General features: G+C 46.4%; 1 protein-coding gene across 2 annotated transcripts in view; it reads right to left on the reverse strand.

Annotated features, from left to right (window-relative positions):
• Window positions 1-16,607, reverse strand: part of srbd1 (S1 RNA binding domain 1) — a 107,379-nt gene that overhangs the window by 56,506 nt on the left and 34,266 nt on the right. For both annotated transcript variants that reach the window (XM_023993569.2, XM_023993570.2), the window contains exon 15: window positions 3,834-3,925. In XM_023993569.2, coding sequence (XP_023849337.1) covers window positions 3,834-3,925 — 92 coding nt within the window. The remainder of the gene's footprint in view (window positions 1-3,833; window positions 3,926-16,607) is intronic.

Here is a 16,607-nt window from a genome sequence, read left to right on the forward strand (position 1 = left end):
CACACACACACACACACACACACACACACACACACACACACACACACACACACACACACACACACACACACACACACACACAACGCTTTTATTCCTCGTAGAGATCGCATTAACGGAGTTCTCAGCAGTAGAATCTCAAAATAGATGCAAATAGAACTAATACCAAACTCAATTTAAAGCCAATAAAACTCTAATTAAAGAGAAATAAACCCCAGCGAGAGCTTGCGAACGTCATCTGTTCATATGCCAATGACAACATAACTGTGTTTGGTGAATGGGACCAGTTGAGTGTGTTTGGTGACTCTTCAAACAGTATAAGAGATGGACAACGTGATTAATAGAGCATGCTAGGGACATATCATTCAAAAACGACAAGAATTTGACACAAGTAGTGGGGTCGCCAATGAACTGACCATGACAGTCTATGAGAGAGAGCTTATCAGCGCTACCCCACTGGAGAGCTACCAAACATCCAGTCCATGCCAGATTCCTCTCCTTGGTGAATCTTTAGCTTGGCTAGTAAACTTTTCAATAAGTGCTGGAGAGAGCACTGCTAGTCTCTGCTTACAAATGACCCCCCTATTACGGCGAGAGGACTCGGAGGAGAGAAGTGCTTTTGTGTGTGCTGTACAAGGCCTGGGTTGAAACTCCATCCCTGTCTAAATATTGTTGCAGGCTGCAGTTTCCCACAGGCTTCCAAGGAGAGATGCAGAGAGCGAGGCATTGATTCCACATGCTCCTCCGTCCCAGTCCCACCTCAACTACGTACATCCAGCGAGTCATCTAGCAAAACACACCACCACATCCTCCTCCTCTTTCACACTGACTCAGCCTCGCACATCTAGACAGTCCTCCACCATAATGCACTTCACCATATCATCCACCAGTCCAACATTCATCACCAGCCTCGTTACTCAAACACACACCCGCATCACCGTCATTTCAAATATAGTCTTGTATGATGTAACATTGGCTACAATCAAGCTGTCTACTTACATATTCACACACATAATTACATATTGAATCCCTAACAAAACACTTTATGTCATCACTGATTTAAATACATACACCCACAATGCATCCACTAGCCTAGATAGTGAACCACAGAACTATCCACTCAGACATTCAACAAAATGCTCATAATCTAGCCACTACCGTCTCCCACTCAATGTCATATAACCATCGCATCTGAGTTCAGGGTCCAGATAGAGGGGCAGTGGATAATCTAAGGGTGTTGTCTTTACCTTTCCACACTAGGGGGCATCAGTACTCCCTCTCAGGAGTTCAGACCGACCAGGGCAGGGGGAAGAGTTCTATCATTTGGAAGTGTGGTGTAAAACAACAAGCCCTTAAGGCCCTCTTTGTTCAAAAAACACTCCGCTGACAAGCACATCCACATACTAAAAGACCCCCCCCCCGACCACCCAACCCCACAAACAATCTTTCTACAATGTCCTTCTCAACATTTACTCTTGATCCAAGATACTGCCCACACATATTACACAATCCAAATAAAACACTCACATTACTTAGCCTTTCATTAAGGGGATAAATATGTTTCCTGGGCTTGCTAGCGCTCTTGACAGGGACAATGTATAATAATCCACAGCTTGATTACTTTTTATAGAGGAAGTCTGGATAATTCTCAAATCCTGTTTTGAGATGTTTGATCTTTTCAAGTTTTCTAAATGTGTTCTTGTGTTTGAGATGGCATTGTGCAGAGTGGAGAGAGTTTGTGTGTCACACAGCTGGACCTGAGAGGTCCGATTCCACAGCAACATGATGAGTTCTACAGAGATGACAGACTGCTAGAGGGACCAGAATAGTTTGTCAATAACATGGCACCATTCAGTGTTGACTGATGTTGGATAGTTCAGGTAATGTCAGTGCTTGAGACTACTACAACTGAAGTTATGACTTAAACAAATGCAGTGGTGTGAGAAATCTGGGCAACATAACAGAGATATTTTGTGTCAAGGTTGACCCCTTCATGACTGATTAGTTTAGTGGTAGACAGACAGGCAGGCAGGCAACTCACAGTGCACTTCCGTCTCTCACCCTTACAGGACACAGACGCGGGGCGATGAGAGCTGCCAGCCAGACCAGACAGCAGAGATGGAGAGCTGCCAGCAGACCAGCAGAGAATGGAGAGCTGCCAGACCAGACCAGACACAGAGATGGAGAGTGCCAGGCCAGACAGCAGCGATGGAGAGCTGCCAGCCAGACCAGAACAGAGAATCAGCAGAAGCAGCGAGAGCTGCCAGCCAGACCAGACAGAGAGATGGAGATGCCAGGCCAGACCAGACAGCAGATGAGAGCTGCCAGCAGCCAGACAGCAGAGAGAAGAGAGACTGCAGACAGACGCAGAGATGACTCCAGGCCAACCAGACAGCATAGACAGAACAAGCAGAATGGAGAGCTGCAGGCCAGACCAGACAGCAGAGATGAAGCTGCCAGGCCAGACCAGACAGCAGAGATGGAGAGCTGCAGCCAGACACAGCAAGATGGAGAGCTGCCAGCCAGACAGCAGATGGAGAGTGCAGGCCAGACAGCAGAGATGAGAGCTGCCAGGCCAGACAGCAGATGGAGGTGCCAGCCAGCAGCAGAGATGAGAGCTCGCCAGCACAGCCAGAGATGAAGCTCAGGCAGACCGCAGCATGAGCCAGCAGACAGAACGGAGATGGAGAGCTGCCAGGCCAGACCAGACAGCAGAGATGGAGAGCTGGCCAGGACCAGACAGCGAGATGGAGAGCTGCCAGGCCAGACCAGACAGGAGAGGAGAGCTGCCAGCCAGACGCAAGACGGAGAGCTCCCAGACGACAGCAGAGATTTAGAGCTGCCAGCCAGCCAGACAGCAGAGATGAGAGCTCAGGCCAACCAGACAGCAAGAATGAGAGCTCCGCAGACAGACAGCAGAGATGAGCTGCCAGGCCAGACAGCAGAGATGAGAGCTGCCAGGCCAGACACAGAGTGAAGTCAGCCAGACAGCAGAGATAGGCTGGGCCAGACACACAAGAACGCAGACAGACACAGAGATGAAAGCTGCCAGGCCAGACCAGACAGAGTGAAAGCTCCCAGGCCAGACCAGACGCAAAGATGAAGAGCTGCCAGGCCGAACCAACAGCAGAGATGGATCAGGCCAACCAGCGCAGAATGAGGACTGCCAGCGACGCACGAAATGGAGCTGCCAGGCCAGACCAGACAGCAGAGATGAGAGCTGCCAGGCCAGACCAGACAGCAGAGATGGAGAGCTGTCAGGCCAGACCAGACAGCAGAGATGAGAGCTGCCAGGCCAGACAGCAGAGATGAGAACTGCCAGGCCAGACCAGACAGCAGAGATGAGAGCTGCCAGGCTAGACCAGACAGCAGAGCAGGACTCAGAAGAGCAGACTAGAGTCCAGCAAAGAGCTAAGCAACCAACATAGCAACAGAGGCTTTGGTTCATTATGTAGACCAGTCAGAATTTTMCAAGTTCTAGCAATGGCCCTGGCAATGGATGCTAACTCCTAGTTAGGGCAGCAGATAGCCTAGCAGTTAGAGCGTTGGATCAGTAGCCAAAAGGTTGCTGGTTTGAATACCCGAGCCGACAAGGTGAAAAATGTGTCTTTCTGCCCTTGAGCAAGGCACTGAACCCTAATTTGATCCAGGGGTGCTGTACTACTATGGCTGACCCTGTAAAACAACACATTTCACTGCACCTATCTGGTGTATGTAACCATAAAACATATATGGTCTATTTATCAAATCCCATTGTGATGCAAGGGGGGGAGGACATATTTTGGCAAGTGGACACTATTTGGCATGACAGGCCCATTGACTGAGGTGTATCTCACCTGCACTCCTCAGGTTCGGGTCCAGATCAGGCATTTCCTTCACTGCCTCTGTGCTCACACTGTAGATGGATGCCCCTGCCTCGCTGGTGATGCTGAGACAGAGAGAACACGTGGTTAAAGGGATAGTTCAACAATTTGGCAATTAAGTCCTTTGTTCTACTTACCCAGTCGGGTGAAGTCATGGATACTATTTGTATGTCTCTGCGTGCAGTTTGAAGGAAGTTGAAGGTATTTACTGGACCCAATGCTAACTAGCGTTAGCACAATGACGAAGTCTACAGGAGCAGCCAGCATCACACAGTAGCAGTCAACCAGTGGCAGAACTACTCACACTCATACCAAAGCCCACTCGTATTGTTACTCTCTTCTCAAAAGGTTCAGTATAAGTGTGCGTCTATATTCTTATATTTTCCCCCCAAGTGCCATTTTCCTCCAGCCTCGTCTTTCTACTAAAATATTGTCTTCTCACAAAGCATCAATACTTGATTCTTAAGTCCATAAGGCCCTGCTGTTCCTTCCTGCTCTTCACGCAAACACTCCTTTTTCTTTGACTATCAYGGACGTCATAAACTCAGGTTTGTGAGAATGATCCGCATAGCTTTTAGTTAGAGCTTTTAGGTGAAGTTACCTACAAAGAATGAAAAAAGTAAGCGAATGGGGAAGATGGAGGGAAAAGAATAGTGGAGGAAAAACAAATAGTCCTAATAAAGATGTACAAAAATAATACYATTAAGGTTCATAAGAAAGAGTCAATGTACTGTCATAACCATCACATCACTCACAGAGCCCCTCCTTCCACTGATGTATTCTCATTCTCAGCACCACTTAGATGGCTAGCGTCAAATGCACCATTATCTACAAATCAATTAATTCACTCAGTAACAAGCTCTCCTTTCTCTGTTCGCGACCCTCTGTCGTAGACACCGACTCAATAAATCTAACCTTTCACCATGGTAATTATCTCTAACGCTCTCTTCCAACTCCGGTGATCACAGACCTTTTCATCAAGCAAATAAGGTTAGAGGCCAGGGCGAATGCTTCTGCTCTTTTATCTACATGAATATGCTGAGGACATGTTCTCAACTATAGAAGTCTACATGCATACATATATTCAAAATGGCATTATCTATTATTTTCAATTCTATGACTAATTGGTCGTAAAGCACTCAAGCACATCCAAATACCTTAACAGTTTTACCATTGTGTTGCTTGTTACTTTTAAATATGGCCATTAGTTCCAGAAATATACCTGATGTGAGGGTAAAAGCCAAAAGGTGGAGCCCCAGCAGACATAAGACAATGTAGGGTGATGCAGAGCTAAAGGACAGAATGAATCCTTAACTAATGGACTCAACCTCCAAGCGTAGTTTGTGTGTGTGTGTGTGTGTGTGTGTGTGTGTGTGTGGTGAATGCACAACCATGCAGAACAGAGAACCCAGTTGTAGTGTGACACTACTGCCATCTAGAGGATTTGTATGTGTACTGCTACTGTTTGCTTCAACAGCAGAAGGTGACAACTGATAAATAATAAAATACAGAATGAAATCCTTATTGGGAACTTGGGACACAATAGGCTTAGCACTTCAGAAGTGTCTGGCCCATAAACACCAGTCATAATAAAAAATAATTAAAATGTGGAAACATCGAGCAATAATATTAACATCATCACCCGTACCCGAAAATCCGAGACCTGATCCGAGAGGTTCCGGATCCAGAATTKTATATAATGTCACAGGTCTGGGTCGGATCTGATATGATTGTCACGGGTCTTGGGTGTGTAATTTTAACTGACTTGTCCGGAAGGACCCATACAGATCCGAACACGACTCCTGCAGTAGATGGAGAGAGAGAGAAATTGTATATTTCATGCTGCTGCTCTTTGCTTTTCACGAAAGTGGCGCGTGTAGCTTGTTGTTGGCCAATCATAAGTCATCAAAGTGGCAAAAGGATACAGGCATAGAGCCTCCGTGTGGGACAAAAGTTAAGAGAAACAATGGAAGGTGGAATTAAAAGTTAAAAAGGAGAATGATAGGCTACAAAGACCAAAAGCCAACAGGTAGGCTGCTACTTTATATTCTGAATGGAGTTGTTGTTTGTAACTGTGTTGGACGAGAAAGCGCATGTAGCCTCAATTAGCCTAGCTAGTTAGCTAGCTAGTTTAACTAGCTTCTCCTGGTTTGATGCAGTCAAGACAGGTACCACGTAATCATATTGGATGATAAATAACCTAGCTATGGCAGCTACACTATATGACCAAAAGTATGTGGACACCTGCTCATCGAACAACTCATTCCAAAATCATGGGCATTGATATGGAGTTGGTCCCCCCCTTTGCTGCTATAACAGCATCTACTCTTTTGGGAAGGCTTTCCACTAGATGTTGGAACATTGCTGCGGTGACTTGCTTCCATTCAGCCACAAGAGCATTAGTGAGGTCGGGCACTGATGTTGGGCGATTAGTCCTGGCCCACAGTTAAAGTTCCAATTCATCCCAAAGGTGTTTGATGGGGTTGAGGTCAGGGTTCTGTGGAGGCCAGTGAAGTTCTTCCACACCGATCTCGACAAACCATTTCTGTATGGCCCTCGCTTTGTGCACGGGGGRATTGTCATGCAAAACAGGAAACCCCTACRCCAAACTGTTACCACAAAGTTGGAATCAATGAGAATGTAATTATATGCTGTAGCGTTAAGATTTCCCTTCACTAGAAATAAGGGGCCTAGCCCGAACCATGAAAAACAGCCCCAGACCATTATTCCTCCTCCACCAAACTTTACAGTTGGTACTATGCATTGGAGCAGGTAGAGTTCTCCTGGCATCCACCGAACCCAGATTTGTCCGTCGGACTGCCAGATGGTGAAGCGTGATTCATCACTCCAGAGGGAGCGTTTCCACTACTCCAGAGTACAATGGCAGAGAGCTTTACACCACTCCAGCTGACACTTGGCATTGCGCATGGTGATCTTAGGCTTGTGTGCGGCTGCTTGGCCATGGAAACCCTTTTCATGAAGCTCCCGAGGCAGTTTCAGAGGCAGTTTGGAACTCGGTAGTCAGTGTTGCAACCGAGGACAGACGATATTTACGTGCTACGCACTGCAGCACTCAGCAGTCCAGTTCTGCGAGTTTGTGTGGACTACCACTTCGCAGCTGGGCCGTTGTTGCTCCAAGACATTTCCACTTCACAATAACAGCACGTACAGTTGACCGCGGCAGCACTAGTAGGGKCGAAATTTGACAAACTAACTTGTTGGAAAGGTGGCATCCTATGACGGTGCCACTTTGAAAGTCACTGAGATCTTCAGTAAGGCCGTTCTACTGCCAATGTTTGTCTATGGAGATTGCATGGATGRGTGCTCGATTTTATACACCTGAAATAGACAAATCCACTAATTTAAAGGTGTGTCCACATACTTTTGTATATATAGTGTATTAGTCTGCTATAGCGTGAGTTGGCTTGGTCGGTTGCTGTCTCTCCTTCCCTCCTCCCTGTTCCCGTGTCACTCACTCACACTCACAGTAGCCTACACACACTGCACGGCCCCTGCTAGACCGTCAACTCTCTCGACCTCCTCTCCCTCGCTCTTTATCAGCTCAGGTTAATAAGGTCGCTTAAACATTTACTTCTCTGTTGCTTCCCTCACTCGGATCGGACCGGGTCTGACCAGGAACGGGTCTAATTGTCCTCGGGTCCGTTCTGAACGGGTCTCTATATTGATTTTGATTTATTTATGCATATCGGGCCCGGATGGGGAAAGCCCCAGGTCCATTTTGGAAAGCCTCTAGCTCAGAGTCAAACTTACTGTAGCCACAGTAATATTTCAATGTTCATTATTTTCAACAGGTTAAATGAGGACGACGATATTGCTACTACTACTTCACTCAGAAAAAAAAGAAACGTCCTCTCACTGTCAACTGCGTTTATTTTCAGCAAACTTAACATGTGCAAATTTTGTATGAACATAACAAGATTCAACAACTGAGACAAAAACTGAACAAGTTCCACAGACATGTGACTAACAGAAATGGAATAATGTGTCCCTGAACAAAGGGGGGGTCAATATCAAAAGTAACTGTCAGTATCTGGTGTGGCCACCAGCTGCATTACATATAGCAGTGCATCTCCTCCTCATGGACTGCACCAGATTTGCCAGTTCTTGCTGTGAGATGTTACCCCACTCTTCCACCAAAGCACCTGCAAGTTCCCGGACATTTCTGGGGGGGAATGGCCCTGGCCCTCACCCTCCGATCCAACAGGTTCCAGACGTGCTCAATGGAATTGAGATCCGGGCTCTTCGCTGGCCATGGCAGAACACTGACATTCCTGTCTTGCAGGAAATCACGCACAGAATGAGCAGTATGGCTGGTGGCATTGTCATGCTGGAGGGTCATGTCAGGATGCGCCTGCAGGAAGGGTACCACATGAGGGAGGAGGATGTCTTCCCTGTAACGCACAGCGTTGAGATTGCCTGCAATGACAACAAGCTCAGTCCAATGATGCTGTGACACACCGCCCCAGACCATGACGGACCCTCCACCTCCAAATCGATCCCGCTCCAGAGTACAGGCCTCGGTGTAACGCTCATTGCTTCGGCGATAAACGCAAATCCGACCATCGGATAGGTGAGACAAAACCGCGACTCGTCAGTGAAGAGTACTTTTTGCCAGTCCTGTCTGGTCCAGCGATGGTGGGTTTGTGCCCATAGGTGACGTTGTTGCCTGTGATGTCTGGTGAGAACCTGCCTTACAACAGGCCTACAAGCCCTCAGTCCAGCCTCTCTCAGCCTATTGCGGACAGTCTGAGCACTGATTGAGGGATTGTGCGTTCCTGGTGTAACTCAGGCAGTTGTTGTTGCCATTCTGACCTGTCCCGCAGGTGTGATGTTCGGCTGTACCAATCCTGTGCAGGTGTTGTTACACATGGTCTGCCACTTTACCCTAGTAAAACTGACTATCCTACCGATCCTCGACTTCGGCGATGTCATCTACAAAATAGCTTCCAATACTCTACTCAGCAAACTGGATGCAGTTTATCACAGTGCCATCCGTTTTGTTACTAAAGCACCTTATACCACCCACCACTGCGACCTGTATGCTCTAGTCGGCTGGCCCTCGCTGCATGTTCGTCGTCAGACCCACTGGCTCCAGGTCATCTACAAGGCTATGCTAGGTAAAGRGCCGCCTTATCTCAGTTCACTGGTCACGATGGCAACACCTACCCATAGTACGCGCTCCAGCAGGTATATCTCACTGATCATCCCTAAAGCCAAAACCTKATTTGGCCGCCTTTCCTTCCAGTTCTCTGCTGCCTGCGACTGGAAAGAATTGCAAAAATCTCTGAAGTTGGAGACTTTTATCTCCCTCAACAACTTTAAACATCTGCTATCTGAGCAGCTAACCGATCGCTGCAGCTGTACATAGTCCATCGGTATATAGCCCACCCAATTTACCTACCTCATCCCCATACTGTTTTTATTTATTTACTTTTCTGCTCTTTTGCACAACAGTATCTCTATTTTCACATGATCATCTGATGATTTATCACCCCAGTGTTAATCTGCTAAATTGTAATTATTCGCTCCTATGGCCTATTTATTGCCTACCTTCTCATGCCTTTTGCACACATTGTATATAGATTCTCTTTTTTTTCCTTTTCTTTTTTCCCCCTACTATGTTATTGACTTGTTTATTGTTTACTCCATGTGTAACTCTGTGTTGTTGTCTGTTCACACTGCTATGCTTTATCTTGGCCAGGTCGCAGTTGCAAATGAGAACTTGTTCTCAACTAGCCTACCTGGTTAAATAAAGGTGAAAAAAATAAATAATAATAAACTGCGAGGACGATCAGCTGTCCGTCCTGTCTCAGGCGTCTCACAGTATGGATATTGCAATTTATTGCCCTGGCCACATCTGCAGTCCTTATGCCTCCTTGCAGCATGTCTAAGGCACGTTCACACAGATGAGCAGGGACCCTGGGCATCTTTCTTTTGGTGTTTTCAGAGTCCGTAGAAAGGCCTCTGTAGTGTCCTAAGTTTTCATAACTGTGACCTTAATTGCCTACCGTCTGTAAGCTGTTAGTGTATTAATGACCGTTCCACAGGTGCATGTTCATTAATTGTTTATGGTTCATTGAACAAGCATGGAAAACAGTGTTTAAACCCTTTACAATGAAGATCAGTGAAGTTATTTGGATTTTTACGAATTCTTTGAAAGACAGGGTCCTGAAAAGGGGACGTTTCTTTTTTTGCTGCTGCTGCCGCTGCCGCTACCACTACTACACATCTATTGTAGGCTAATGACTGAGAAATGGTGGGGGAATTGAAGACAAAGGAAAACTCCACCCAAAAACGATCTTTGGGTATTTGTTTCATTAGTCAGTTGTTGACAAAGTTCCAAAATGTTTTGCTTGTCAGCAATCAAGTTTTCAAGATATGTAACTTTCAAAATACAAAAATCATCCCGTATGATGCATTTTGTATCATCTCACAATTGCCATATTATCCTCCATGTTCGGTTAGAGGTGTTATCATAAAGTCATGCCACTGATCCATCCTCCATCTTCAGGGTATACCCTTCTCTCTTTCCTCTTGGATAGACAGATCAGATGGGGGAGTATCTCTCCTCAGGGTTCATATCTAGCTGACCTTTGTGATGAGAGGTCAGCGCCTGCCCCTCACCCTCTGTTGGTACAACCAAACCTCTTTTAAGATCCCCTTCTCACTACAGCCACATCAAAAGACCCTAGAATGGGGGCCTCTGCCACGACAACCTTGCCAATTAGTACCATCCTGTTTAGCAACAGCCGACAGAAGTCTTTGACAAGAAATACATTTTAAATGAACTTGTCCCCTCTCTCTTCCCATCTTTCTCCCTCCCCCCTTTGACTACTCTAGCCGTCTCTGCATTAGCACACACCCCCCTCCCGCTTCTGCTGACAGCTGACATGTCTTCGTAGTGACAGCGCTAACGAGCGCTGGCACATGACCTTCAGCAGGGTCAGAGAAGATGGAGTCGGCAAGCTGGTCATTAATAAGACAGTCAGACGGATTAGGAGGTCACAGCACAGGGCACACACCCAAACACACACAACGCTCACACAGAGAGGCAGAGGGACAAACAAACAGTCATAGTGACAAGGACAGACAAGAGACAACAACAAAAAACAGAGATACAATAAACACTGTGATTGAGATAGACAGGCAGAGGACCATATATTGTAAAGAGTTTGCATGAAGCAGGGACCAATGGCAGGCCACAGACAGATATAAGATCATGTCCTGTATGGATATAGGAAGAGCTTGGCAACAAGACAAACTGACACACACAGGCTTACGCACATGCTGATGAGTGAAGCAACAAGATGGTCGTTCTGTTCTCCCGTCTCGCTCTCTCTCTCTTTCTTGCTTGCTTTTCAGTTATGTACCCAATAGGTCTCTCAGGTCACTGGCCTTTTAACTATCCCAAAGTCTAGGACCAAGAGGCATGGAGAGGCAGCCTTTAGTTACTATGACCCCAGCCTCTGGAATAGCCTGCCAGAGAACCTGAGGGAGTGCAAAACTGTGGACATATTTAAGAGATCTTAAAACATATATTTTTAGCTTTGCTTTCCCTTAGGGTGTTTTTTAGCTGTTCAGTATGTGTCATTCTTTTGTTTTTATCTTATGTTTGTTGTTTAGTGAATATTTCAGCTTTTATTGTTTTATTCATTTTTCCCTGTAAAGCACATTGCGTTGCATTCCATGTCTGAAATGTGCTGTATAAATAAAGCTTGATTTGATTTGAGTCTCTCTCTCGCCACTCCAGAGCCTGGAGGCAGCTCCTCAGAAACAGGCCCATCTGGTCCGACACCTCTGACCAACACACACACAAGTTCATGTACTCTCTCGCACAGACACAGACACACTAGAGCAGGTTCCAGAGAGAAGGCTGGTGACCAGTGATGGGGAAGAGTAGTCTTTCAGTGCTGATAGTTTGATAGCAGGCCAGCACTAGTCTCTTAGAACAAGGCCTAATGATATCTGACAAATACAGGCAGCGCTGAGCTGAGGAAGGACATCCATCCACTGACAAGGCCATGGGTCTCCCTGTACGTCAGTGAGGCAGCAACCACAGATAAAATAGGCCAAGCAACAAATAAACACACAAACACACACAGACACACACTCTCTTCCACATTAAGTGATATGTGACACAGTAGGATGCTCTGGGTCAGTTGAAAGAGAGTCTGTACAGTTAGTGTCTGTCCCAGGGGAAAGTGCCCCCCAAAAAACCTCTACAGTCATATAGGAAAGGGAGACAGAGGAAAGCCCCTATCATGTCTGTATTAATTAGCAGTGCCGCTGGGGCAGCTGGTAGCAGCCCTGTCATAGATACAGCCTAGAACCCTTGTCTCCACGGTACCCAGACCATCGTCATGGCGAGGGTATCGCCGTGGCAGCCAGCAGAAGGTTGTCTGTGCCCTGCGCTCTGGCCTAAGTGGACACTAACACACACACTGCCACACACACAAGCACAAAGTCAACGGATGCCTCTAAGTGAAAAGGATGACTTGGTGGCCCTTCAGGGTTGTCACTCACTTACTCAGACCATTGTCCCTGGTTCCTGTCCTGGGGCAAAGTCACAGCCAAGCTCCCTCCGAACCCGTCTTACTGTAGCCCTCTCCCTTTCTCACACCCCCTCCATGCCACTGCCCCTGACGGCCAGTCATGACAGACATTGGGGGAGACGGATACAAGCTTTGATACTTCACCCCCCCTGGACCCCTCGCTCAAACCACTCCCTAATTAAAATTCCGCATCAGATCATCAGGTCTGTTAGCGAGGAGCAAGGACAATATCATCCCCTTGGTGACATGATACAGAACACTGTGAAACAGAGACAGGAAGCAGAAAACCCCCAAACAAAATTAGACTCAAAATGACTAATCTTTCTCCAATTAAAACCCCACAACTCATTGAACGGAATATGTCTCTCCATTAAACCCCCCCACAACTCATTGAACTGAATATGTCTCTCCATTAAACCCTACAACTCATTGAACGGAATATGTCTCTCCATTAAGCCCCACAACTCATTGAACGAATATGTCTCTCCATTAAACCCTACAACTCATTGAACGGAATATGTCTCTCCATTAAGCCCCCAACTCATTGAACGGAAATATGTCTCTCCATTAAGCCCTACAACTCATTGAACGGAATATGTCTCTCCATTAAACCCTACAACTCATTGAACGGAATATGGCTCTCCATTAAACCCCACAACTCTTGAACTGAATATGTCTCTCCATTAAGCCCCACAACTCATTGAACTGAATATGTCTCTCCATTAAACCCTACAACTCATTGAACGGATAATGTCTCTCCATTAAACCCCACACTCATTGAACGGAATATGTCCTCCATTAAACCCACAACTCATTGAACGGATTGGCTCTCCATTAACCCCACAACTCATTGAACGAAATATGTCTCCTCCCATTAACCCCACAACTCATTGAACGGAATGTCTCTCCATTAACCCCACAACTGATTGAAGGAAATTGTCTCCCATTAAACCCAACAACTCATTGAACAGAAAATATGCTCTCTCATTAAACCCCACAACTCATTGAACGGAATATGTCTCTCCATTAAACCCACAACTCATTGAAGGAAATATGTTCTCCCCATTAAACCCCACAACTCATTGAACGGAATATGGCTCTCCATTAAACCCACAACTTCTGAACGGAATATGTCTCCCATTAAACCCCACAACTCATTGAAGGAAATATGTCTCCCCATTAAACCCACAACTCATTGAACGGAATATGGCTCTCCATTAAACCCCACAACTCATTGAACGAAATATGTCTCCCCATTAAACCCACAACTCATTGAACGGAATATGTCTCCCCATTAAAACCCCACAACTCATTGAACGGAATATGTCTCTCATTAACCCCCAACTCTATTGAACGGAATATGTCTCTCCATTAACCCCACAACTCATTGAAGGAAATATGTCCTCCCATTAAACCCCACAACTCATTGAACGGAATATGTCTCTCCATTAAACCCCACAACTCATTGAACGGAATATGTTCTCTCCATTAAACCCACAACTCATTGAAGGAAATATGTCTCCCCATTAAACCCCACAACTCATTGAACGGAATATGTCTCTCCATTAAACCCCACAACTCTTGAACGGAATATGGCTCTCCATTAAACCCCACAACTGTACATCTGCTTTTTTGTTATACAGAAATAACAAAACATGTCAAAAAGCTGTTTTGTTGTTCAATGTACATGTAGCCAGGTCAAACATCCTGACCTACAGTTCACAATGGTCCCACGTAGGGAAATAGAGCCTGCGAGAAAGAGCCCTGTGGCTTCAGGCTATTCGGTGTGTGAGAGTGGGAAATGTGAGGACGCGGTGTCCAAGTAGTGTGTGGAAAAACATCTAAATCACAGGTAAGACATTCAACTTGTTTAGTATAGTCTGTTTGTAACTCCACTCACTACTTGCAGCTGTATAGTCCGTTTAATGGTGTTATTGGTCTTGGATAGCTTAAAAATGTTCCGATCGGTAGCTAGCTAGCACTCTCACTCAAGTGGCTGCTAGCATAGGCAAATCAAATCAAATTTTATTTGTCACATACACATGGTTAGCAGATGTTAATGCGAGTGTAGCGAATGCTTGTGCTTCTAGTTCCGACAATGCAGTAATAACCAACGAGTAATCTAACCTATCATTTCACAACACTACCTTATACACACAAGTGTAAAGGATGAAGAATATGTACATAAAAATATATAATGAGTGATGGTACAGAACGGCATAGGCAAGATGCAGTGATGGTATCGAGTACAGTATATACTATGAGATGAGTAATGTGGGTATGTAACATTATATGAAGTGGCATTGTTTAAAGTGGCTTTGATACATTTTCATACATTTTTCCATTGTTAAAGTTGCTGGAGTTGAGTCAGTATGTTGGCAGCAGCCACTCAATGTTAGTGGTGGCTGTTTAACAGTCTGATGGCCTTGAGATAGAAGCTGTTTTTCAGTCTCTCGGTCCCTGTTTGATGCACCTGTACTGACCTCACCTTCTGGATGATAGCGGGGTGAACAGGCGTGGCTCGGGTGGTTGTTGTCCTTGATGATCTTTATGGCCTTCCTGTGACATCGGGTGGTGTAGGTGTCCTGGAGGGCAGGTAGTTTGCCCCCGGTGATGCATTGTGCAGACCTCACTACCCTCTGGAGAGCCTTACGGTTGTGGGCGGAGCAGTTACCGTACCAGGCGGTGATACAGCCCGACAGGATGCTCTCGATTGTGCATCTGTAAAAGTTTGTGAGTGCTTTTGGTGACAAGCCGAATTTCTTCAGCCTCCTGAGGTTGAAGAGGCGCTGCTGCGCCTTCTTCACCACGCTGTCTGTGTGGGTGGACCAATTCAGTTTGTCAGTGATGTGTACGCAGAGGAACTTAAAACTTACTAGCCTCTCCACTACTGTCCCGTCGATGTGGATAGGGGGGTGCTCCCTCTGCTGTTTCCTGAAGTCCACAATCATCTCCTTTGTTTTGTTGACGTTGAGTGTGAGGTTATTTTCCTGACACCACACTCCGAGGGCCCTCACCTCCTCCCTGTAGGCCATCTCGTCGTTGTTGGTAATCAAGCCTACCACTGTAGTGTCGTCTGCAAACTTGATGATTGAGTTGGAGGCGTGCATGGCCACGCAGTCGTGGGTGAACAGGGAGTACAGGAGAGGGCTCAGAACGCACCATTGTGGGGCCCCAGTGTTGAGGATCAGCGGAGTGGAGATGTTGTTACCTACCCTCACCACCTGGGGGTGGCCTGTCAGGAAGTCCAGTACCCAGTTGCGCAGAACGGGGTCGAGACCCAGGGTCTCGAGCTTGATATCGAGTTTGGAGGGTACTATGGTGTTAAATGCTGAGCTGTAGTTGATGAACAGCATTCTCACATAGGTATTCCTCTTGTCCAGATGGGTTAGGGCAGTGTGCAGTGTGGTTGCGATTGCGTCGTCTGTGGACCTATTGGGGCGGTGATATGGTCCTTGACTAATCTCTCAAAGCACTTCATGATGACGGAAGTGAGTGCTACGGGGCGGTAGTCGTTTAGCTCAGTTACCTTAGCTGTCTTGGGAACAGGCCCTCTTGAAGCATGTGGGAACAGCAGACTGGGATAAGGATTGGTTGAATATGTCCGTAAACACACCAGCCAGCTGGTCTGTGCATGCTCTGAGGGCGAGGCTGGGGATGCCGTCTGGGCCTGCAGCCTTGCGAGGGTTAACACATTTAAATGTTTAACTCACGTCGGCTGCAGTGAAGGAGAGTCGGGCAGGTTTTGGTAGCTGGCCATGTCAGTGGCACTGTATTGTCCTCAAAGCGGGCAAAGAAGTTGTTAAGTCTGTCTGTGAGCAAGACATCCTGGTCCGTGACGGGGCTGGTTTTCTTTTTGTAATCCGTGATTGACTGTAGACCCTGCCACATACCTCTTGTGTCTGAGCCGTTGAATGAAAAAGGGCATGAGGGAAGCCTTCCAACAGGGTTTCCCAAACTCGGTCCTGGGGACCCCAAGGGGTGCGTGCACATTTTGGTTTTTGCCCTAGCACTACACAGCTGATTCAAATAATCAACCCCAGGACTGAGTTTGGGAAACGCTGCCCTACAATATGATGTTTTTCTAAGTTGTGATAATGCTCGGGAGCAGGCAATTTTGAACAATTATCTTTAGACATGTTGTACTTTTCTTAAATGTAGTTTTATAATTGAC

Source organism: Salvelinus sp. IW2-2015, linkage group LG8 (assembly GCF_002910315.2).
Source record: "Salvelinus sp. IW2-2015 linkage group LG8, ASM291031v2, whole genome shotgun sequence".
NCBI lineage: Eukaryota > Metazoa > Chordata > Actinopteri > Salmoniformes > Salmonidae > Salvelinus > Salvelinus sp. IW2-2015.